A 26,108-nucleotide genomic window follows, 5' to 3' on the forward strand; every position below is an offset into this window, starting at 1 on the left:
CTCTGGTCTGAAAAATTGTTTTGTAGATGTTCAGGCTTGAGCTGGAGTCACTGCTCTGGGATGCTGCAAGGGGAAGGGTCCAGTCCAAGCCTGAATGTCTGTTAGCAATTTTTCAGCTTAGCATGCATGCTCTGGTCAGCTGAATTGGACCACCTTTGGTTTTTTTTATCCCTGTACAGATGTAAGTTAAGTGTTCCTCTTAATTGTTTTTGAAATGCAGACTTCTGTCAGAGCTGCCAACCAGTTCCCCACAGTTTGAGGTTGATTTGCCTGAGTGGAAGATCATCTAGATTTTATTTACCCAGATGTACTTTCTCCTTGCTTTGTCCTCTGCCACTCCTTACCTTGCCACTCCCCACTCTTCTTGGTGTAGGAGCACATCACTCTGGCAGATTGACAGCCTGTACCTCTTTTCTTGGTCAGTTCAACCATTCAATCTCCTGGCTCACAGAGGTAGGAAATGGAACTGAGCATCAATCAAAAAAGAGCTTGTGTTTCAGGCCACCAAGTGAGTGAAGGTGAGGATTAGGCTGTGAGAGAAGTCTTAGTAGTTGAAGTGAGGGGGAGCAAAAGAAAAGCCTTAAAACCCTTATTAATGATTTGTGACTTCTAGGGGCTCTAGTCATAGTCCAAGATCCAATTGTGGTAAGCACGTAACAAGCCCAGAACAAAAATACTATCCTTGCCCAAAAGAGCTTGCAATCTGAGTGTAAGACAAGAGGCAACAGATGGAGACAGACAGGAACCTACAAGAAAATGAGACAACACTGGCTAGCATGATATGGTTGTAGCATCAGCACACCAGCATCTTAAGGATAAGAGAAAGTTTGAAGAAGGATAATATGATAGTTTGCAGATGTTTGCATCACGGGCAGCATGTGAAAAAACAAAGGTGTTTGCTTGAAAATTAATAAATGGGTGATGGAAGCTGATATCATAGGCCGATCAGCTGTTGGCTAGGAGAATTGCCTGATTCAAGCTGGAGCAGGTCCATCTTGTCAGTACTTCTCTTACGAACATGAGGTGCTGCTTCTTGTTTCTCTGACTACCCAACAAGTGGTACTGTTGTTAAATGGCTTGATGTTTCTGAGTCTCAGAAAGGTAGCCGTGTTAGTGTGTATCTGCAAAAACAACGAGGAGTCCTGTGGCACCTTAAAGACTAACATTGATTTGGGCATAAGCTTTTGTGAGTAAAAACCACTTTGTTAGATGCATTGATGTTTTTGTAGTTTTCAAGCAAAAATTGAATGTGAATGAAGTCAGACCAGATGTGAGGACTAAATAAATCTTGCTCTAACATAGTTCACCAAAAGTAACCTGTATGGCACATGTGATGTGGGGGGCGGGGGCTGGCAATAGCTCTTGTGAAAGTTGCTACAGTTTCAACCTCCCTGGTTCAGGACCGGCAGGACCCAGATCAGGGAGCTTGCCGGACCAGGGGAGGTTAGTGTTCTATTGGCTGCCCTACGACCAGCTCCTCTCCATGGGTCTTCCCTGCCTTCCCAGCACCCTGCTAATGCTTGCCACCTGGAGCTCTCCCCTGCTGCCTTCCCACTGTTGCTGGGGGTTCCCCAGAGTTCCCCTGCAAGGCTGCAGCCTGCCCCTCTGCTATCAGGGGTTCCTCTGCTGGGGCTACTGGTGATTTCCCTGGTTCCCCAGCCAGGGCTGCCAAGCCAGTCTCACTGCTGCTGCAAGTTTCTTGGGGATCCCTGGCCACAACCGCCCAGTTGTTGCCACTGGTCAGGCCAGCTGCTGCCCGGCTCCACTAATGCCGGGGTTCCCATGCCCAGCCAGGACTCCCCAGCCTCTGTGTTCTCCTGGCCTCCAGGGCTCTTTGGTCCAGTATTATTCGTGGCCCTCCCAGACCATGGATGTTGCTCAAGCAGAGAGTCCTGGATTTGGGAGGTTCAACATGTACTGCGAAATGTTTTCCTTATTAGACTTTGTTCTTGGTACCAAAATATAAATTATGAGAGTGAAAGAAAACCTCTTAAAGGTGGTAACCTTTTAGCTGTGCTCCCTCCACTCCACCTCTAGATATGCTTCTTACTTGATTGTCTGCTTATGAAAGTCAGGAGCAGGAAGGTTTTTACAAAAACAGCAGAGTTGAGCTTAGAATCATAGAATAATAGGACTGGAAGGGACCTCGAGAGGTCATCGAGTCCAGCCCCCTGCCCTCAAGGCAGGACCAAGCTCCGTCTACACCATCCCTGAGAGATGTCTATCTAACCTGTTCTTAAATATCTCCAGAGAGGGAGATTCCACCACCTCCCTTGGCAATTTATTCCAATATTTGACCACCCTGTGTGACGGCGCGTTGGGGTCCCCCGTCTCCTGCACCCCGAAATGGCACAAACAGACTGCACCAGCCGGTGGACTAGAGGAAGTTTATTGCCTCTCCAGGATACAGCACAGCACAGATGTAGTCTGGTCACAGAGCTGGGCTAGGATGCCTCAGGCCCCCTTGAGATGGGGGAGACTGGGCCCCTAAACTCCAGCCTCTTTCCCTAGGCTCTCCTCCATGCTCCCAGACAGTAACTAACTAAATTCCCTTCCAGCCCTGCCCCCCAGTCAGGGCAGCATTCCACCTTCCTTTGTTCCTCTCCATGGGGGGTGTCTGGCCACTGGTTCAACAAGTTTGGCACTACCTTTGCATAGTGAGGTTTTCCCTGCTGGGTCTTGCTCCAGACAGCAGGGGTCACCACAGCCCAGCAAGTACCCCCACTACGTCACACCCTGACAGTTAGGAATTTTTTCCTAATGTCCAATCTAAACCTCCCCTGCTGCACTTTAAGCCCATTACTCCTTGTCCTGTCCTCAGAAACCAAGAGGAACAAATTTTCTCCTTCCTCCTTGTGACACCCTTTTAGATATTTGAAAACCGCTATCATGTCCCCCCTTAATCTTCTTTTTTCCAAACTAAACAAGCCCAGTTCATGAAGCCTGGCTTCATAGGTCATGTTCTCTAAACCTTTAATCATTCTTGTCGCTCTTCTCTTCTAAGCTTGGTCATAAAGAGCTTAGAGCCTGCTTCTCAGACGTGCTGAACAGTCACCACTGCAAATGAAGTTGATAGGAGCTGTGGGTGTTCAGCCCCTGTGATAATCAGGCCACTAGTAATTGGAACAGTGTTTACTAACCAGTCTGGCTTTGCTAGAGTTTTAAGTGTCAGTGAATAGTTCTTGTGAAAAAGATTTTTTTTTCTTGGCTTTTTGAATAATAGCAAAAAGTCTGAGATGGGTGAATCAATGTGTGCTCAACTCCTAATTAGAGAGACAAGATGGGTGAGGCAATATTTTTTTATTAGACCAACTTTTGTTGGTGAGAGGCAAGCTTTAGCGCCACACAAAGCTCTTCTTCAGATCTGGGAAAGATACTCTGAGCACTGTGGCTAAATGCAAGGTGGAAGAGATTGTTTAGCATAAGCAGTTAATGCATCATTCAAGATAACTTTGCTAGTCACTAAAAATCATGGACTGAACAGACACTGGATTTGTGGTTAATTACAATGATCTGTAACCGGCTAACTTGAGCTTTTTGTTCTATGATTGCTGAGGTGCTAGTGGGCCGCTCTAAATAGCACATATTCTAAGGGATTATTCAATCTATTTACACCAAACAATCTCTTCCACCTCTTGTTTAGCTGTGATGCTCTGAGTTCCTGTCTCAGTAGTGAACTTGGGAGAAGATGATTTCTGGGATTATCTTCTTACCCTGAGGCTTAGATCTGAAAACTCTATAAGGAGGGGTTTTGTACTCCATAAAGAAAATGAATAAATGAACCTTCACAAAGGGAGTCTGTTGTTTTCGGTTCCTGGGTCTGGGAATCCTTGCATGTCTGTGGCTATGTCTACACTACAATGATCTGTCAGAAAAAAGTATGCAAACTTTTTCCAATATTTTTTTCGGAAGAGGCTTTTCCGAAATTTGGCCTGTCTATACTGGGCCAAATTTTGGAAAAGCCTCCTGTTTCGGAAGAGCCCTTCTTCCTTGTGAGAGGAGGAAGACAAGGCTTCCGAAAGAGCGCATCTGCTGTTCCACAAAAAAAAGCAGAAGAGCAGATGCATTCCCAGAACACGGTGGAGTTTTTCTTGGATACTCTGGTATCCCGGAAAACCCCCATAGTGTAGACATAGCCTGAAAGAGGATTGGAAGCCTACAAGACCTTGCTGTGTCACATGGGCATTCTGAGGGGTATTGCCCCCATCTCAGGGTTGATGGAAACATAAAATGTTCTGGTCCAAAAAAATCAGAGAGAAAAGGCGAGGCAATATTTTTTATTGGATCAGTTTATGTTGGTGAAAGAAACAAGCTTCTGAGGTTATTTTCACCCCCAAATGATTTTTTTTAATTTCCAGTTTGCCAAAAATTTCAACAAATTTTGTTTCCAGATAGAATATATATTCAGATCAGATTATAGATTCAGCACCTGTTTTGGAAAATCTTAGCCTTATCCTCTTTCTGTTTTTTCATCAGGATAATAATACTAATCTGATAGGTATGGTTGTGTAGATTTTGAGTTGATGTTTGTAAATGCTATGAAGAAGAAACATACTCTATCCTTTCGAAATACATTAATGTCATTGAAAATTGGTGCAGAAAATCATTTGCAAGAGTTTAATGAAATGTCAAGGTCCGTTTACATTAGCATGAAATTGACAGCAATTAGGGCTTCATTTTTTTATCGAAGTTACTCTGCTTTAGGTGGTCAGCATGTTACAGGAAAAGGGAAACCCTTTTTTATTGCTGTGCAAACTGCTTCATGTGGCTATGGGTCAGGAGCTTCAGGATGGTTCAAGGATTTGAGAAGGTTTTTCCAACAAGCAGGTGATTCCATTTTTCCTGTAGAACTCTTCCTGCACACGGTTGATCCTTGCATAATCTCTGATTGATTGCTCTACAGGCTGGTTTATGTGTCTCCCATACTCTGAAGAGGACAAAACAGCAATGGGTCTTGCCAATTCCTGTAAGAACATTATATGTTAAGGATTTTAAAATCCAAATCAATACACATGGAAAAGAGTAAAGAAGTCACTGTTGCGACAAAATATAGGTTGCTACATCAGGTGTAGCAGCTGGTGAGATGTGAGCCCTCTGCCTAGATAGAATTGCATAATGTTTGTTAGTACAAGGCACATTTGTTTGGCATAAACAGTTACAATGAGGTTTGGATCACTGGTATGTTGTCCATAATTCCAATTCCTGACTGAATTTTAACAGTGATTAAACACAAATGCATCATTGTGGCACCAGGATATGGAAATAAACTATGAATAACCATATAGTGATATGTACATACCTATACCCATGTCCAACCCTAAATAGGTGGAGGTGATTCCATGTGATTCAGATCATGTAATAATTTATTATGCTCTTTTGGGACAGTAAAGAAGTTTTATTAGCACACATTTGGGATGACTTGTACAAAGCACTTGTGGCTGCGATGCTTGTAATGTTCCCATCCGGTTTTCATGCTTTGCCATGTCAGTAACACCTTCATGTATTCTACCTACTGTTTACTGTAAAAGATGAATTAATAAAATCTGAGCTTGAAAATATCAGCTCACTGATTCACCCCTAGTAAGCAGGCAGCTTTCCCTGGAGATTGTAGAGAACTAAGCCGCAGATTTCTGTGCCATAAAAGGTCTCATTTAAAAAAAAAACTCCTTATGGTTATGAAAAGGGCCCTATCAAATTCATGGTCCATTTTGGTCAATTTCAGTCATAAATTTTCTGATTTCAGCTATTTTATCTGAAATTTCACGGTGTTGTAATTGTAGGGGCCCTGACCCAAAAAGGAGTTGGGGATAGTGGTTGCAATGTTTTTTTAGGGGGGTTATGATGCTACAATTCTGTGCTACTGTTGGTAGTTGCTCTGCATGCATATCTGGGCCCTGTCAGCAGTTGCCATTCTCCCAGCCATCCTGCTCTGAAGGCAGTAAAGAATTAAGGGTGGCAGTATCACAACCCCCCTAAAATAACCTTGTGATCCCCTGGCAACGCCCTTTTGGGTCAAGACCTACAATTTGAAAAACACTTGTTTCCCCTCTGAAATGTGCATAGTACAGGGTAAAAGCACACATAAGACTAGATTCCACAGTCTGATGTGTTTTTCATGGGCAGGAATTTGGTAGTACCCTAGTTCTGCCACTGATCTTGCAAATGTGAACTGGGTATAAATATAAACCGCCAGCAGTCAAAAAAGCCAACAAGGTTATGAATCATTTAAAAAGGGGTAGAGAATAAAACAAAGAATATCTTGTTGCCTCTGTATAGATCCATGGTTTGCCCACATCTTGAATACTGTGTACAGATGTGGTCGCCTCATCTTAAAAAAGATATCTTAGCATTGGAAAAAGTTCAGAAAAACGGCAACAAAAATGATTAGGGGCTTGAAACGGCCATATAAAGAGAGATTAGAAAGACTGGGACTTTTCAGCTTAGAAAGGAGGAGACTAAGGGGGGATATGATAGAGGTCTATAAAATCATAACTGGTGTGGAAAAAGTAAATAAGGAAAAGTTATTATTCCCATAATATAAGAACTAGGAGTCACCAAATGAAATAGGTCACAAGTTTAAAACAAACAATAGGAAATATTTCATCATGCAATGCCCAATCAACCTGGGGAATTCCTTGTCAAAGGATGTGAACACTGGGACTTTAACAGGGTTTGAAAAAGAATGAGATAAATTCATGGAGAATAGGTCTATCAATGCTCATTAACCAGGTTGGGCAGGAATAGCAACCCTAGTCTCTGTCAGAGGCTAGGAGGGGAGGGATCACTTGATGATTATCTATTCTGTTTATTCCCTCTGGGGTACTTGGCATTGGCCACTGTTGAAAGACAGGATACTGGGCTAGATGGATCTTTGGGCTGACCTAGTATGGCTGTTGTTATATTAAGTTTCTGAGTCATAGGAACTAGGAGATGCTGGAGGCAGAAGAGACAAAAACCTCTCTTCCTTCCAGCATCTAAAGCATGGATAGGACTCCAAATTTATCAGATAACTTGTATGTTTGTACAGTACCTAGCACAATGGGCCCCTACTCTCCATGCATCTAAGTGGTTTTTACCCAAGAAAGCTTAGAAATCTGTTTGTCTTTAAGGTGCCATAGAACTCATTGGTGTATTTCCAACCCTGACACCCCACTTGTACATATAAACACTGCTAACATAAAAGGAATTTAATGTGAGGAAATACAAACCATGCCCCAACCAGAATTTTGACCTCACACATGGAGATAAGTCAAATACTCCATGAAGGCTTCTAGGCACTAGCAGGAGGAAGTTGCTGATACAGAAGAGACATGGGGAATGTTCCCTGGTCTACACAGAATCCCAAGACCCACAGGGAAATCAGGTACTTCTCACCATTCTTAGAGCTTCCTAACAGAGCAGTTGTCCTCCCGTGCTGGTGTCCCTAAAGGCAGTGTTAACTCTTACAATAATATCTCCACAAAGACATCTGAAAAGCCCCAAGAGGGAATTCTGCAGAGAATGGTTTCAGTCTAGCTCTGCTCCTAAAATTCTACTATGCCCTGAGGATACAGAAAAGATGCAGTGGGGATATGGCTACTGCAGGGAAATAGGCGATCTGTGTTATAGTAGATCTGTACTGCAGCAGGCAGTGTGTACATCCCCACTGAGGTAGATAGAAACATGCTAGCACTGCTTGAGCTAGTGCATTAAAAATATCAATGGACTTTGCAGTACTGGGAGCGATTTGGGATAGCAACCGAGGTAGATGGCTGTCTGACACTTTTGGTCTCTATTTGGGTGACTAGACTTTGCTGCAACATCCACACCCGTCTATCCACTTTGGAAGGCATGGCTTTACTTTCCCTGACCTTGGCTTAGGATACTCTGGGGCTACGTCTACACTGGCATGAATTTCCGAAAATACTTTTAGCGGAAAAGACTTTTGCCCAAACGGGAGCAGCATAGTTTTTCCGGAAAAGCACTGATAATTTTACATGAGATCGTCAGTGCTTTTCCGGAAATTCAAGTGGCCAGTGTAGACAGCTGGCAAGTTTTTCAGGAAAAGCTGCTGATTTTCCGGAAAAACTTGCCAGTCTAGAGACAGCCTGGGAGTCTAAGTCTCCATTGAGCCATAGAACTCCTGCTTGGCTGTTGATTAATGCTGAAGATGCCTAAAACTCATTCAGCATCTAAACTGTTACCTCTGCACATATGTCCTGCAGTCTCACGCTAGACGTTTTTCTCCTGTCTGATCACGTGCACTACTTCCTTGAGATAGGTGGGAGATGAGGGTTTGGATACCTGAGCCCCAGTGAGAATCACAAACTGGGAAGGATAGGCATTTGGCAGTTTAGATCATACATGGAATCCCAAACAAACAGCTCAGAGGTGGGTGGGAAGAAGGAGCTCTTTAGCCAAGGGTTCTCAGCCAAGATGTGGAAGACCCCAGTTCAAGTGCTCCCTTGCCTTCCTTGTTCTCTCCGCAGGGTAGAACGAAGTTAAACAGTGAGCTTCAATGTCTCATGTGAGTTCCCTAACTATTAGGCTATAGTTAATCTCATATTCTGTGGAACAACTTCAACAGGAGACACTTCAAAAGGAAACCCTTTCTTGAGCATGTTCCCAGGGTTAGAGTACTCATCGGTGAGGTAGCAGATCCATGTTTAAATCCCTACTCTTCAAGTGGAGGTAAGACTTGAAATGGATCCCAGGTGAGTACCCTATCTCCTGGGCTAGAGGTTAAAAGGGAAGTCCTCCTGTTCACACCTGTGTTGTTTCAGGCTTGACAAACAGCTTAGGGAGCCTAGCACCTATCTGCCCTGTTAGGAGATGACTAGCACACTAAGGCGTCCATGTGCCAACTGGACTTAAGTGCCTATCTCAGAGAGGGGCAGGACTTAGCATGTCCCCTCTCTGGTTGGTGTCTACCACTGGTTCACTTAGGCGGCTCCCTGCCTAGTGTGCTCACTTTATGGATAACAGTGTAAGGCACCTATTATGACAGTTCTTGGAATACCCAGAACAATTAGTCAACTAGTTACCCCCTGTCTTCAGTGTGAGGCAGCCTTGCGTCTAGTAACTGGGTGTTAGTTCCCTAGTACCATCAGCCATTCAAGCACTCTCCTCCATATTATACCAGCCTTGTCTTTGCCTTGCAGGTTAATAAAAAGTTCACCCTAACTCCAGAGTCCTTTTAAATCATTCCCCTGTACTATCCAACCCATGATACTAGCCAGATTCTATGCACCCAAAATTGTAATGTATCCCAATGTACTAGTTTGACCAAGGGTGCTGGAAATAGGGGTACTGAAGGTGAAGTAGCACCTCCTGGCTTGAAATGGTTAACATCATATACAGGACTTCCCAGTTTAGTTCAAAGGCTTTAAGCGCCCTCATTATAAACATTATTCCAATGCCACTGATTTCATCTTCAACCCCTGCTCCTCTAAATCACACAGCACTTGCCAGCACTAATAATAAAAAAGTAGTTAATTATTTAAGAAAAAATAAAGATGCAACTAAGTGGTGAAAACAAGTGGTTATAATGCAAGACACAATGCTAAAATGCAAACTTGGGTCTACACTTTCAATAATTACCTCTGCTATATAACAAAGTTCAGTCCAATCTGGCTGGTTCCATTACAATTAAAAGCTACATGCTCATGAAAGATCCTCACTTGTTAAGGGGTTTCGTCAGTGAATGGATCTAGAGTGTGTTTTCCTACACCCTGTTACCCTGAAGCAATATTTTTGTCTTTTTTCATAACCAAGGCAATCTCCTGTTCTCGCTAATATTCCTCTTCACCTCCAAATGGTTCTGATCATTTGCAATTGTATCTGATGGTTTTCCATTGAATGTTCTGGGAGGGGGCAAAGGTAGGCAATATAGCCTGGCATTACCTGGCCAGCTGGCTAGGGGGAGATGACAATTTCCTCTTATCTGTGAGATTACCCCTGTGACAAGCCTTTACTTCAAGTCCATAAAATGTAATTTTAATATAAATACATTATTCCTTAAATATGACTCGGTCATATATTTCACAATGATTATGAAGTCTGACCACTTACAAGGATTCTATAGGCATCCTAAGTGTTACTCTTTATGGATAAATAGCTTGTAAAATTCATGCTTGGTGTAGTGAGTTTGTGAGGTCTGAGGTAAGAGTTCTGTACAAAGAACCAGGGCCTCATTGTGAAGTGGTCTCTGTCACGCCGGTCTCCCCATTAATTGTATAGGAATGTAGGCATCTAACTCTAGTGTTGTCAAAATGAATGAAGCCACTTTAATGTCAGTTTATAAACCTTACCTCATCATTAATGTTAAGACCTCGACTATTTGCATGTTCTCTGTCACATCGGTGGAGTTTTTCATTGTAACCCATTGGCCTCTTAAAAATGGAATCATATGTGGAAACAATTCCTGTCTTAGGATAAAGAAAACATAATAACTTACAGTGTTATTCAACATCATGAGGTATAAAATAATGTGATAGCACTATTAAACGGTGCATGTGAAGTACTGGATGCTGTGAAGAACATTGGTTATTAGCAACATTCGGGGTACTATTTTGAAAAATTCTGAACAATTGTTACAATTCTTTTATGGATTTGCCTAATTTGTGAAAATGTGAAACCAAAACAACTTGTACAGTACCTGAAAAAAATACTGCCAGACAATTTTCAGAGTATTTTATCTCCCTATTTTTCACTTTGTAATTTACAGTAGCCACATGGTGCTTAAATCTGTTTCCTCCTTAAACTACTTTTCTACAAGAAACATATACACTTGATTAAAGAGACATTTTGACTGAGGAAATTGGAGAAAAAAGGCAGTTTTGAAGTTCATTTTGAAAGAAATAGATATTGGAAGTACTCTGTGAATCAGCTTTTATCTTCAAGTTAATGCATATATTTGCGCAGCTCAGTAACATACTGTATGAGTAATCTCTGGTTCCAATAATATGTATAAATGAACACTTACCACCCTTCAAAGAAACATAAAAATGACAGCGCTATTAAAACATCTTTTAATATTAAAATCTCAGAGTTCTATTTAGTGTCACCAGTGAATCCCAGTCTTGTATTCCTGGTATAGTCAAGACTCCAGCTGATTGCAGCACTAGTTTTCTATATACAAGAAATGAAGCCTTGAATCCTTGAAATCCCTAAGTGCTAAAAAAATGCACAATTAGCTAGAGGCACAGTTAGCGGAGATTTATTATGGTCTTCAAATACTGAACCATGTATGTTTCAGAAAAAAATATTTGAAAGAAGAAAAGACCTTTTGCAATACGTATCACTTATGAAAATCATCAAAGGCTCAGCACTTTGACTGGAGAAATTCTCAACCTAGCATCCTGCTCTTGTGACACGTGACCTAAAAATCTGAAAAAGTGAAATTTTCAAAATATCAACCTTCCTTTCTGGCTCAGCAATGATGCAGTAGTAATTAGACTAGAGATGTAAGAGACCAATTGACTAGTCAAAAATTCTCCATGGATCTAGGGAAATAAAACACAGGTCTTTGTATCTCTCTCTCTTCCATTGATAATCCTTAATAAATCTATGAACCCCGCAGTCATCATTCAGTGAGAACTTACACCACCATTCCAAGGTGTACTGACACGATTTGCCCCATATTCCAGGAATTCTAATTGAGGATTACAAAGTTTGAGTGTAATTCCACAGCTTGCATAGGAATTTCATGGCTGAGCTAGGAAGAAAATCTTGATAACTGGTACAATAAACTCACATTTTATGCTGTAGGTAATATTGCCTTACATACACTTTATTTGGTTAATCCAACTGTAAAATTGAGTTAATCATGCTTAAGTGAATGTGGAAAGTGCTTTGATTTTTATGTATAATATGGCATGAAAAAACACTTGAAAAGCGCAAAAGCCTATTAGCTGAACTAAACAAAGAGCTATTCAGTGTTTTACTGAGCTGCACTGTGGTATAGTAATGTAGGTGTATGCTGTAGATTCTAAACTTGGGTCAGTCTTTTACCAGTACTTCTCTTCATCACCCTTTATTACTTCTAGTGAGCTTTCTCTGTAGAGCTGTGTTCTTCAAAGATAAAGGCAGCACTTTCTCTCAGTCCTTTCTGTTGTGTACAAGGTCAGGAGTCACAGCCAAGAAAGCAGCTGATCCTTCTAATAAGAAAGCTGGGTCTCTTCAGTAAACAGAGGATACTGTACCTGCAGGGACTCCTCTTGTGAGGCTTGCAAGACATTCACAAATCTCTGAGTGGGAACATTCAGGAGATACCACTGACCAACAGGCAAAAGTAGGAAATAATCTTAGTTTTTACATTGTCTATGAAAATAAGATTTAGCAGGATTTTTTCCTTGCTAAATATAACACTGGTGATACTGTGGATATGCTAATAAAAATGAGCATTAAAAACAAAGTCAATACAAATAAACTGAGAGCAGCTAGTCCTTTGTTTCTAAGATCTAAGTACATAGGGAAAGAGGGCTAAATTCACCAAGAGGACAAATGACATTACAACACCTAGCCTGTAGGCAGCCAGCCACCAAGTGAAGTTCACAGCCTTAGAGTGCTCAGGCTCCCCTACATTACCCCGAGGCAGTTGCATGCCAAAGGGGTTCCCAGAAGCCAGCAAACTGAGTGGGGAGCCACCTATACTAACTGGGAGAGAAATACTGAGGAGAGGGATGGTGCTTCACAGAATTTCTTCAGCACCTGTCTCCCACTGATCTGGGCCTAAGGTGCCTGACTGACAAATCAGGGAGAGACACCTCCCTCTGCTCAGGAGTCACAAATTCATAGCTATAAACCCTTTCCTGGATCTAGGCTACTAAACCAGGTCAGGCCTCTCTCACCAAAAAATGAAAGCGTGAGAGAGAGACCCATCCTGTTATATCCTATAATGTATTTATGTTATGCACCTAGGTTGTGATAATATCAGTTCCTGTTCCTATAAATATTTAATTATTTATACATACGAAGTAGAATAACTTTTCTACCCGAAGAGATACTGAGAACACTAGCTTGGAAGTCTGGGCACTCACCTGGGAGGTGAGAAATCTGGGTTCAAATCCCTGCTCCAAATCAGGTTAACTGGGGATTCAAAACTAGATCTTCCATGTTTCAGAGGCGTGCCTGGCTATTGGGTGGACTAGGGATCGATACATACTCTCACTTCTGACCTTCTAACTGTCTTTTGTGTGGGTTGGGTAGGGTTTGAGTACAACTACCAGATTGGGTTCCACACATAATATAGATAGGGGAATGCCAGGTTTGAGAAGCCTTCTGAGACTAAAGCATGAGCAAGAGCTCTGAACAGCTGGTTAGGTGTGAGGCTCATTGGCTTTAAACATATTCATGAGTGGAAACATGGGCATGTACAGTGTTAGGAAGAAATTGAGCACTGTCTTTGTCAGTGTCACAGTTGCTTAAATGTTGGACTTAGTGCCTAACTTAGTGCCTCTTTAGGTTTCCTTCATAAATCTAGCCCAGAAAGAATGCTGTTTTAGTGTACACAACTTTGGCAGTAATTCCTAACATTTCTTGTTAAAGTCACAGCTAATGTTGATGATGTCAAAGTGCCCTTCTCAATATTACCATGGCATCTCACATTTAAAAAGATAAAGTAGTAAAGCAGTAAATAAATGATTTATTGAATACATACCTTAAACAAAGTAGAAGCCCTTTTGCATATTACAGTTCACAAAGCACCTAGTCTAGTCCAGTCTTTTCAACACAGATGTTTGACATCATTAACATTGAAATTTGATAGGATATTTAGAATTCATGACTTCAAAATTGTGTTGCAGCTTTCTTGTTTACTTTTAACTATACTATAGCAATCGCTTTGGTATTTCAGTTTTTTAATAGACTTATTCTGCATTATCATACTTGGTGGCCTTTTCTCCTTTCATTCTTATTAGGAGCTTGGGTAGAAAAGCTTGTTTGTTTTTCACTGTAAAATGACACTTTTTTTTTTTTACTATGACTGCAGCAATGAATTGAAAGAGTACTTCTCTTAATTGGACAGTAAAATGGGTATTCTAGAAAAGTAACTGATGTCTTTTGCATAATGAGGTCAATTTTGAAACAAGATTGTTCATAAACTGATTCTTTGTAATAAGGAATTGTCATTTGGTGGAAAGAATGACTGCAGAGGTCAACAATAGAATCCTAGCAAAGGTGAATTGTGTACAGGTTCTCTGCTCCTTTAAAATCTGCCTCGCCACACATTTATCTCTTCCCACTCTAGTTTATTTTGTTTACCACTTGAAAACACTCTATAGCAATACATATAGCTCCCTCACAAGCTGCAAATTCTTGGCTTGTTCAGTGTAGCTGGGACAGCATGATCCTGCTGAACTACTAAGACCCATTTAACTTGCATGAATAAAGTTGTTCTCATTTTGGTTGCAGTGACATTATATGTCTAGCGCTCAGTTTAATTTAAACCTACATTCTTCCTCCCACAGCAGACAGATCTATGTGGAAAAGTTAATTAATCTGACAAAGAATTTAATTCTTTCAGTTTTTCCTTTTGCTCTGTATCTAAAATATGTGCATAGTACTCTGTCCTTGCTTCTCATTGGTATCTAAAGCCAGTTCCAGTGCATTGATTATTATACTGTTGTTAAACTGAGGCAGGTTTTCTTCTACTATTTCCTTTTAGGTTGTGTCTACACTGGCGGCCTCTTGCGCAAGAATGTCTTGCGCAAGAAAACGTCCACACTGCCATGTGCGAGCTGTGCTTTTGCGCAAGAGCACCCATGGCAGTGTGGATGCTGTCTTGTGCAAGAAAGCTCTGATGGACATTTTAGCCATAGGGCTTTCTTGCACAAGAAATCCCTGCCGAGCATTCACACTGCCCTCTTGTGCAAGAGCTCCTGAGCAAGAGGGCTTACATCTGTTTAAAAAAGAGCGTAGCTCTTGCACATTAAACCTTCTCTTACCACGTCGTACTGTAAATTTCCTTGCGCAAGAGCGGGCAGGCAGTGTGGACGCTTTGCGGATTCTTGCATGAGAACGGCCATACTTGCGCAAGAAGGCACGAGTGTAGACATAGCCTTAGAGTATATGTTTACATGTACCCTTTTCATTCCACTGTCATTTATCCACATATCCTTTGAAACTACATAAAATCATTGTAAGAATGTCTCATTCTGTTGCTTTAATATCTCAGACTGTAGTCTCAAAACACGACTATGCATCAGTATATATAGTGGCAGCAATCTTCCATTCAGAAAATGTATATGCATTTTTGTGTGAAAGGTTACTAAGTCTATTAAGTAGCAGTTGAAGAATGCATTCAGTCCATAATCTTGTTCTTTAGTGCAATGTCTAAGAGCCTTTTTCAGCCCTCAGAACAGTTTTATACTGCTAGAGCTCCACATCCTACATTGGAATTGCTCTTGACTTATACCAGTCTAAATTAGACCATAATTGGGCCCACACTGTCTTTAAATGTACTATAGAAATAATAGATTGGTTTTATCCTAAAATATGTTAATCTAATGGAAAAAGCTGGCACACATCTCCAAAATGGATAAAAGCACATGCTTCAATATCTGTACAATAAAGTCACTATGATGAACTGACAGTTGCACAACATACCACAATAACTCTGTAACAACAATCATAATTCCATGGTATTGTGAATTACCTAGATTTAGGAATTTCTGCTCTCCATGTCTATCAAGGTAGATGCCAGTATTCAGGGGTCTAGCTATAACAGAAAATGTTCCTTCTCAAGGCATGGCACTGTGCAAGAGTCAGGAAGCCACTAAATAAAATGAAATTTCTCAGCTATATACATGATCATTGCCAAGTCACAAGAAATTGGAAAGCAATGAAGAGACTTAGAACAGCATGGGAAATTAAAATGGAGATGCTGTGGTTGAAAAGAAAATAATATATACTATATACTCTAATCTACTCATATGGTGGGATTTAATCTATCATTGATCTACTACCATTGAAAATAAATGTTATTTGGGAAGGATCTGCTCTCCTATTTGTATCTCCGGGTTAGTGGGCAACTGAATTTGTTTACAGCATAAGCCAAGTCATTTTAGATATTGTTCTTGGGGCTGCCAAAAAAACCTTTATAAACACTGTAGAGGAGAGGAAAAACTGATATGCATCTTTTTTTAAAGTGATTTAGGATATATATTTTATGGGCAATTTAATTCAAAAGATTTTAAAATATCCAATTTAAAAAAAATCCAAGTTGACTTTATCCCTTTAATATTTTCAGTTTTGTTACTCTTTTGCTTTATGAAACTGTGTCCATACTCAAACATTGCTAGTCTTATTTGCACTGATCAACTGCTTTTTTTGTAGTACACTCTCTTTATCAGGCTGATTACATGAACCAAAGACAATGAGTATAGGTATGTTGTGTTCTTAACTGTTACAAAGGGTTGTTGTTGCTGTGGTGGTCCCAGGATATTAAAAATACAAGGTGGGTGAGGTAATATCTTCTATTAGACCAATTGCTATTGGTGAGAGAGACACTAATTGTACCTTGAATGGTCTCTTAGGCCAGGTCTAAACTACACCCGAAGGTCAGCTTATGTAAATAATATAGCTAGCATTGACATACATTAAGCCGAGCTTGAGCGCCATCCCCACAGTGGGAGGTCAATGGAAGAAATGCTCCCACTGACTTCCTTTACTCCTCAGAAGGAATAGGAGTTCCGGTATCGATTGGGTTGCCCTCAGTGTTAGATTTGCCAGGTCTTTATGGACCTGATAAATCGAACGCCAGAAGATTGAATGCCACAGTGTTGATCTTCTCTGTAGTCTAGACATGGCCTTAGAATATGTGCTACCTACTTATGCTAACCAATCTTTTCCACCTTGCATTTAGCTATGACACTCGGAGTACATTTCCCAGACCCACGGAAGAGCTCTCTGTGGCTTGAAAGCTTATCTCTCTCATCAACAGAAGTTGATCCAAAAAAAGATATTTCCTCACCCACATTGTCTCCCATATCACAAAAGAAATCCTGTGTTTTAGACCCCAGTTTGCCTCCATCCCAACAAGTTACCTTACTTAGTAATTCCAAATTCATTCTATCATAAATTTTGAATTGTGAAGTGAAAGGCATGGTCAAATTTTAAAAAGCAAGTTCCCTATCATTTAAGGCAAACCCCTGTGGGGTTTGTTGCTAGTGGCACATATTTTGACGTTACTAAGTTGGGAGATAAAACATACGTTAAAGTGTAGGTACTTGGGAATCATTTCAGTGGGTATGGGCCACAACAGAGTGGCTACATATACAAGAGAACTCTGATAATAGGGAGCCTCTTAAGCAGGGTGTACTGTGCTTATTTTGTCTCTGAAAACCTGTACTCAAGCAGGACAAGATGCCTATTGTTTCTTTACTTCTGTGTCCTCTTGTAACAGAATGAATATTACTGTAGGTTAGACTTCCTGTGGAAGAACAAGTTCAAAAAAGAGCGTGAGGAGATTGAGACCATGGAGAACCTGAATCGGGTGCTGCTGGAGAACGTGCTTCCTGCACACGTGGCTGAACACTTCTTGGCCAGGAACTTGAAGAATGAGGTCAGACTATTAAATATCCGCTACTCTGTGATGAACCCAGATGGGCTGGGCATACTATTCAAAACAATCATTTTAGCAATCAGCCCATATTGATAGGAGTGATTATTTTCTTTGTGATCATTTTACCGTGGAATGGTACCTTGCGATAGAAAGTGGAAAATAGTTTGTATTTTGTCATCCAGGAAGCAAGATGCAGGCTTGGGAGGAGGAAAAAGGAGATGATTGAATAGACCTGAATATACCTAGAAATTGATTGTTTTCCTCTAGTGGTGATATGGAGCTATATTTGAGTGGTGCATTTGCTGCTGTTGTCAGGAGAACCTAGCTATCAAGGGGAAAGTTTTTAAAAAACCTGAGGAAATGCCACTCTCTAATTGCCTCTGTATCAATTGCTTTTCTGCTTGATGAAACGTCCATGGAAGTCAATAGAAAGACTCCCATTTGCCTTCAGTGGGCTGTAGACCAGCTTCTCGAGGATCTTAAAGGTGTATAAGAAAGAACTAAAGAAAATCTTCATAAAGCGAAGCGTGAAATTCTTCAGGGAACTGAACTGTACTAAAATATATTTAGCAGAGTAATTATTTCATAACCAATCAAAAGGGATACTTAGCTGTGGTGTTTCACCTTTGATGGCAGGGCCTTCCCAAGCAGTTCTGGCGCTCTATGCAGCCCAAGCATCTGTGCCCTCCATGGGGGAGGGAAGGCTCTCCATTGGGGGGGGCTGCTCTAAAAGGCTGCAGGGGCAGGAACTCGGGGGCAGAACCTGGGCTCTGAGGGGCAGGAGCAGGGCAGAGAGGTAACAGAGGTTAAGCACACCCCCTCACTCACCAGCAGTGGTGGAAAGTGGAGCAAATTGGACCAAGCCCATTCCACTCTGCCAGCTTCCAGACACATTGCTCTGGGGCGGAGCCTGGGGGGAAGAGAAGGGGCTGCCCCTACACCCACTGGCAGCAGAAAGCAGAGTGATGCAGCTGGGAGCTGGCACTGCTGAGAAGGCTGGAGCCAGGCTGCTTCACTTTCTGCCGCCAGTGAGTTTGGGGGCAGGCCCAACTCCTGCTGCTGGCACCAAGTTCCTCAGCAATGCCCAGGCCACGGGATGGCCCTGCTGGATGCAGCCTGCAGGGGTGGAAGAGCGAGGGATTGGCAGCATTGCTCCATACACAGCACACAACTGCATAGGGCACTGTGAAATTTGGTGCCCTAATTTCATGGTGCCCTGCGTGGCTGTGTATTTTGCATTTTGGTAGAGATGTCCCTGTTTGATGGGTAGGTAAAGGACAGTGTTTCCTTCCATCATTTCAGTTTGTGGTAAGACCTAATAGTAAAGTACTGCACGGCAAAACGTTTCTGCTTTTCCATGCCCATTAGCAGGTATCCAGTGTGGAAAAAAATGGCAGAAGATGCCAGTGAACCACTGATGGCTTTGGCTTTGTGTCAGGTTTGCACAGCTCCACTTCTCAGCTCAGGTGTTAAAGAAAACAAGCCATCCAGAGTCTGCTTTCTCGTATATGCTATTGCAACGCTTCCTGACAGAGTAGCACCATCTGTTCACCTAACCAGATTTGTATTCTCACCCTCAAGCTTACTGTGATTGAAATTAGCTTTAGATGTATGTGCTGTGATGCACTGAGCCCCCCAAGCTATCATGCCAAGCAAAGTAAAAATTGATTTGGCATGCTTTAATGGCCCTCCCTTTTAAAAAAAAAAAAAAAAGTAGATTGATAGTTCTGTTAGTTATTTTTCTCAACTATCTTCAAACCCATTTCTCAAATGGACAAGATCCAGCTACTAGATGAATCTTTGGAAACACTTAGGAATATTAACATATTATTGCTTTATGTGTGCTGTGTTTTAAACATCAACAGTTTCCTCAGATTTGTTTTAATTAATGCTATTAAGGGTATGAAAAAACATTTAAAACTTTCCATTTTGCTAATTTGTTGCCTCTATGCTTACTACAAGATTTCTAATATTGGGGACAGGCAATGTAATTAGAATAGATAAGTGGAACGATGATAACATATATAAAGAAAGTCAGAACAGAGTAAAAAGAAACTCTTTGAGATGACCTAATTTCAGTTTTGTGGTCAGAGAGATGGGGAGAGTGTGTGTGCATATGCATGTATCTTATTGGATAAAGAGAATTTTTAACATTTTGAGTGAATCAGACAATATACATTTTCTGTGTTCATAGCTCATTATATTTGTTTGTTCCACAGATGTACAAGCACAATTTTATTTAAGACGGTGTTTGTGGAAAACAGTTGACCCTGATTCTAAAATTTAATTAATAATTAAACAAAATTTGTTTTAAAAGTAGTAATATAGGACCTAGTGATGAATTTAATTTGTGGGATTTATGTTAAAGACGAACAAGACAACCTGGAGAGGGAAGAAGAGGGAAAAGGGAGGTAGATGCCAAATGAGTGGGATCAGCTCGTGGGAATTTGTCTTTAAGAGACCCATTAGTGGTCCATATCAGGAAGTGCAAATTACTTATGTAGTGGTCAGGCCTGCCAAAGGGGGGAGGGGAGGGATAAAGGTGGCAGTTGCCTTAGGGTTAGCAAGTCAAAGGGGCCCAGAGCTCCTAGCAGCTACTGCTGCTACCCACAGCAGCAATGATGACCAGAACACTGTGCAACTCTGAGGGCTGGGGGAAATGCACCACACTCCAGGTGGTGCAGTAGCCCCAGCTGCGCCCCTTCCATCTGAGGCTCTGCCCCTTTTGGGAGCACAGAAGCTTATTGGATAGTTGATTAGTGATGCGACTAGTCACTTCCCTTCCCCCCCCCCCCACTTGCTGCCTCTATTAGAAAGAGATGGGAGGGAGTGCAGGGGGAAACAGGAGCCAGCTTAAAAGCCGGTTCCCCCCCAGCACTGTCTCCACGGGGGGCAGGGGAGGTAAAGGAAGCGCAGGGCCAGTGGGGGAGTCCCCGACTGGCCTCTCGCTCCCTGAGGGGCTTCCTTTTGAAATGTACAAGAGCCCTAATGGGCCTTTTGTATATTTCAAAAGGAAGCCCCATGCTCCCAGCAGGGCTCTTGCTACAGTCAAAAGCAGAGGCGTCCTTATAAACTAATTGAATAGTCTATTTAAATTCCATCGACTATTCAATTAGTTAATTAATCTAAATTTAACATCCCTAAATTAGACATGGAACACTTTTTGTAGGTAAATGTCAGTAAACATCAGTTTCAGTGTGTACATGCAACCTGACAATATAAGTTCCATCAATAATAACTGAAAATTACACAGTGGCAAAGAAAGAAAAGTGCTGCTTGAGAACTTTGCAGTTTGATTTAGGGATATTTAGTTTGTGTATTTTCATGTGTGCTATTGACAACTTGTGGGTTTAATGGTAGAAAGATGTCAATAAAGATAAATGTGATGCAGGTTTCCATGAGTTTATTTTTTGTGACACAAACCACATCAATCACTCTAGCCCTTGTAGAAGCCTGAAATAGTCCATGGGTTACATGAGAATTCCTTGCTAGGATGAGCAGTGGAATGAGGTAGGGATGCAAATCCAACACACAGAAATGCCAGCGTCCCTCATTGTCAAAGTGGTTCCTCAAAGCTTCACTGACATTAATAGCCACCCTATGGGCTCCTCTGACAGTATGAGTGTCTGGTTGTTCACACTGTGCATCCAGGCACTGCACCTTGTTGTTTCACTCATGGACAAACTCTTCACCCTACTCTCACACAAATTACGTAAACAACAGCATACAGCCACCACCTTGGGGATATGAGCCTCCAAAAGGTCCAGTCTGCCTTAAAGACACCTCCATCTCACTTTCAATCTGCCGAAGGCACATTCAACAATCATGTAACATCAACTTAGCCTGTTGTTCAACAGCTCCTTAGTGCTATCCAGGTGGCCCATGTAAGGTTTCATGAGTAAGTCGTGTCACCTAGTATTCGCTATGGGCATATCCACAGAAATTTTCTGGCCTGGATAGAAAGTCCCAGCATGCAGCTTTCTGAACAGTCCACTCTTCCTGAATATACATGCATTGTGCACCTTTGTAGGCCACCCTGCATTTATGTCTGTGAAATGCCCATGGTGATCCACAAGCACATGAAGCACCAAGGAGAAGTATCCCTTATAACTAATGTACTCTGAGGCAAGGTGGGTATCAATGAGAATATATGTGCCATCGATTGCCCCGTCACAGTCTGGAAAGCCCATGTCAGCAAAGCCAGCTACTATGTCATCTACATTTCCCAGAGTCACAATCCTATGCAGCAAAATGTGATTTATTGCCTGCACACTTGCATAAGTGCTACTCCAATGGTAGATGTCCCCATTCCAGACTGATCTGCAACTGAACCATAGCAACTGAGAGTCCGCAGCCTCCACAAATTGATGGCAACATGCTTCTCTACAGAGAGAGCAGCTCTCATTCTGGTGTCTTTGTGTGGCAGTTTCAGGGGCTAGCTCAGCACACAGCTGCAGAAAGGTTGCTTTATGTACCTGAAAATTCTGTACCCATTTGTCTTCACCTGCATGACAATGCGATTCCATCACTCAATGCTGATTTATCTAGCCTAAAAGCAAGTCTACAGTGCACAGCTAATGTGTGACAGCCCAAAGCAAAGCTAAGTCAATGCTGTCCCTATCACATTGTAATCCACATCCGAGTCCTCTGCTGTCAATGGCATAAGTAGCTCTGCTGCAATTTCCTAAGCATGTTGAATACAACATGGGAGAGAACTGTGGGATCCATGGTTCGTAGCAAGGACTGTCATTCAAGTGGCATGAAAATGGAAGCAAAGAGAGACTGATGGGACATTTCTCACTTTCCCATAATGCATAGCACTACATTGCACATTCCCACAATGTGGATAAGTATCCCCCAGTCCTCTCCTCCCAGGTCATTTCCCAGTCAAGAACCCATCCTGTGGAGGGCACTTCTGGTGAGTTCACAATTTTTTTTCTTACTACACATAGGTTAAAGCAGTTGGGTGTGATGTGCAGAGTGCTCTGTGCCTACACAGTCCAGGGAGCCCAGAAAAGCTTGTTAACCTGTCTGGAGATGTCTGGAATCCTCCCTGCATATCTCCTTGAAACTCTCAGACAGGAACTCTTTGATCCTTCTCACAAGGTTTCTGAGAAGGCCAGCATTACTCCATCTTCCATGGTTTGACAGCTTCCCACAGCAAGCCACCAGTCAGTGGTCTGGTGTCAATGAACCACAAAGCATGACAGAAGAAGGATAACGTTTCTGGCCACATTCAGTCAGCATCCACTCCCAATCACTCCATGTGGTTTGGAGAAGACTGATATCTCGCATGACAACCTGGGAGGAGGAGGGGAAGCTATTAGCTGCTGCCTCTGCTGCTAGCATGGCTTTAGCTTCTAATGCTTTCTTCCTTCCCTCCTGGCCACAGGCTGCCCCTCTGGCATGACCAGACCCCATTCCTCCCCTGCCTGCTGCAGGCTCATGTAGGATGGGAAAGTAGCACTCTCCTGGGAAGCCATGTGTACCAGGAACAGAGGAAAGCTGCCCTCCCGCACTGGCATGACCAGACTGCAGCCTCCACCTCCTGATGGTGGGCTCCTGCAGGATGGGAAAATAGCACTGTCCTGGGAAGCCGTGTGTACTGGGCACAGAGGACCCCATCCCCCCATCCTCATCCCAATTTCAGAATCATACCCGGGCCAGGCCCCTCACCATGCCTGCCTACCTCCAAACAGCTTAAGTTCAAATGCTCCCCTGAGAACTCTGTGTGCCTGCTGCACAGAGCACACAGAGTTGTGCTCTGTGCACTTTAAAGCAAAACTTTGGCTTTGCACAGAACACATCTCCATTATCTTTACAGAGACCTTTGCTGTATGCTATCAGGGTTAACACAACGTATCTCAGAACATCACAGACATCTAGCAGAAATTGGATACCTTAGCTATGCCAAGTATAGATCCTTATTGAGATATTTTCTATAAGATTATGATCTGAAATATGCTTACAGGTTCAAAGGGAGAACAAAATTTGTCAGCTCGGTGTGTTTTGTTAAAATTCACTCCAACTCCCTGCGTGGCTTTGGACAAGTTACCTAACCTTTCTGCATTATTTTCCTCAATACCTTTCCTCCTCCCACAGCACTATAAATATTAATTATACTTTGCAAAGAACTTTGAAAATGAAAGGTGCTAAGAAAGCATTAAAGTGGACTTTCCAGCATAAAGGCAAAAGTGTGCCATTCTAACACAGTTGATTTATGTGCCTTTAAAATATTGACATCAACTTTCAGATAGTTGTGTTGTCATAAGAACGGCCATACTGGGTCAGACCCAAGATCTATTTAGCTCAGGATTCTGTCTTCTGACAGTGGCCCATGCCAAGTACCTCAAAGGGAACAAACAAAACAGGTAATCAAGTGATCCCTCCCTTCTCACCCATTCCCAACATCTAACAAAGACACACTAGGGAAAACATTCCTACCCTGCCTGCCCTCCTACTCTCTGCCCTAGGCTACTAACCATTGTTGGACTTCTCCATGAATTTATCAAGTTCTTTTTCGAACCCTGTTGAAGTCCTGGTCTTCACAACATCCTCTGGCAAAGAGTTCCGCAAGTTGACTATGCATTGCGGAAAGTCCTTCCTTTTTTTCTTTTTAAACCCGCTACCTAGTCATTTCATTTGGTGCCTCCTATTTCTTCTCATGCCTATTGGGACTAAAATCAATCCATCCAAATCTGATTAGCAGCCTGTATATGCAAATACGTGTTCCTGGATTTAATTGGACTGCATAAAAGGCTGCCAAAAAGATGAAATTATACATACCCTTTATTAATTTGGCTAAGGCTCAGTAAATCCCAATGTAACCTGTTTTTCTGTAAATTATACCCTAAAGAGCAAACAGCATTTTCCGGGAGCTGAACATTCTGTTTGGTATTAATTATTTTACTTAGGGGAGATGATGGGTGCTGACTACTCAGGGGCCCGAGCTGTGCATATTTTAAGCAGAGGTTGAGATTTCAGGGTGGGATGGTGAGTCAAGAATGCATTTTCCTCTCCAGGTGAAATGTGCAAATGCCTATTTCCTTCCTTGCACTTCCGTGCGTGTGATACCCGCTGCCCCCTGCAGTAGCCTCTTCGTTTTCGCTCCTCTGCCCCTTCTTTTCCCATCCCTCCGATTTTCATTCCCTCTCCCCGCCCCACGCCGCTCTGTCCTCCCCACGCCCTGCCCTGCTCTCCCGACTGCTCCCCCACACCTTGACTGCCTGGTGGAAGTAGCTGTGCTCCGGGGGGTCCCTGCGGCTGGACGGGATGTAGCTGAAGGCGGACTGGGCGGAGAGCGGCAGCTGGTGTTTCCCGGTCCTCTCCTCGGCGGATTTCTCCTCCTGCTGCCCGCCGGGTTCCGCCCCCCCCGGGGCGCTCTGCATCCCGCAGCCAGAGCCCGGCCAGTCAGGCCCTGCGGCGGCGTCCGCTGCGCCCGACTGTCTGTGTTCCGTGGTTACCAGGAAACCGCTTGGTGGCCAATTGTGAGGTCACACCTAAAGGGGGGGGGGAATTTCCTTGGCAGTAGGCGCGGGGGGACGCCCAGCGGCCCTAGGTGAGTTGTGCCCCGCAAAGCGCTCGCAGGGTGCGGTCGCGGGGCTGTAGCTGGGCACCGGCTCGTGCGCGCCTTTCACTGAGCGGCGGCGCTTTGCTCCTGCGGGGGCTCTGTGTGGGGACGGGTCGGGGCGCGCGGGGGGGGGGGGGGGGTTGTAATTGTTCTCCCTGAGACCGCAGCGTGAGGGTGATATTGCCGGGCTGGCCCTCAGGGGTCCGGCGAGGGGCGAGCTGTTGCTGCTCAGGAGGGGAGTGTTTGAGTCTGAGGAGGCTGCAGGACCGGGTGGGCGCTGTAGGTCCTGCTTTGTTTGCATCTAATGGTCCAACCGCTAGTTCCCCAGTGAAGACTTAGCAGCTACAACAGGTGTTGCCTGCAGCCATTGTCAGGGGCAGGCTTAAACCCAGGAGGCCACCGCTGGGGGCGGGTCTCCTCGCCTTGGGGCAGACAGAGGGCGAGGGTGGATGCCACGTGGTGGTAGCGATTTGTTGTGTCTGTGTGTGGTATAGTTTGATTTTGTGGTTTGTGTTTCTTTTCGTTTGTGCTGGTGAGAGCAGCACACTTGTTCTTTAGGTGGTAGCCTATTCAATACCTGGAACAAAAAACAGGACAATGTAGCACTTTAAAGACTAACAAGATGGTTTATTAGGTGATGAGCTTTCGTGGGCCAGACCCACTTCTTCAGATCAAATAGTGGAAGAAAATAGTCACAACCATATATACCAAAGGATACAATTAAAAAAAAGAACACATGTGAAAAGGACAAATCACATTTCAGAACAGAAGGGGGGGGGGAGGTAAATGTCTGTGAGCTAATGATATTAGAGGCAATAATTGGGGAAGCTATCTTTGTAATGGGTAAGATAATTAATGTCTTTGTTTAAACCTAAGCGTAAAGTGTCGAATTTAAGCATGAATGACAGTTCAGAAGATTCTCTTTGAAGTGTGGTCTGAAAAGGTCTTTGAAGCAGGATGCAGGTAATCAAGTTGTTGAGACAATGTCCTTTCTGG

General features: G+C 43.0%; 1 protein-coding gene across 1 annotated transcript; it reads right to left on the reverse strand.

Moving 5' to 3' along the window:
* Positions 1-4,603: 4,603 nt before the first annotated feature.
* On the reverse strand, positions 4,604-24,993 carry CFAP90 (cilia and flagella associated protein 90). Its single transcript, XM_006111044.5, has 3 exons — positions 24,760-24,993; positions 10,290-10,406; positions 4,604-4,964 (listed from the first exon to the last, which is right to left on the reverse strand). The coding sequence occupies exons 1-3, from the start codon at positions 24,928-24,930 to the stop codon at positions 4,785-4,787; spliced, it is 468 nt and encodes a 155-aa protein (XP_006111106.3). The 5' UTR covers positions 24,931-24,993; the 3' UTR covers positions 4,604-4,784.
* Positions 24,994-26,108: the final 1,115 nt, after the last annotated feature.

The sequence above is a fragment of the Pelodiscus sinensis genome, chromosome 2 (genome assembly GCF_052426305.1).
Source record: "Pelodiscus sinensis isolate ZL-2025 chromosome 2, ASM5242630v1, whole genome shotgun sequence".
Lineage (NCBI taxonomy): Eukaryota > Metazoa > Chordata > Testudines > Trionychidae > Pelodiscus > Pelodiscus sinensis.

What these genes read in the sequence shown, in the direction of transcription:
- CFAP90 (XM_006111044.5), bottom strand. Translation starts at nt 24,930, where the DNA reads ATGCAGAGCGCCCCGGGGGGGGCGGAACCCGGCGGGCAGCAGGAGGAG. An exon ending in ACTTCCACCAGGCAGTCAAG is followed by an intron (nt 10,407 to 24,759) that starts GTGTGGGGGAGC and finishes CTTTATCCTAAG; the next exon opens with ACAGGAATTGTTTCCACATA. An exon ending in GTCTTAACATTAATGATGAG is followed by an intron (nt 4,965 to 10,289) that starts GTAAGGTTTATA and finishes ATGTTCTTACAG; the next exon opens with GAATTGGCAAGACCCATTGC.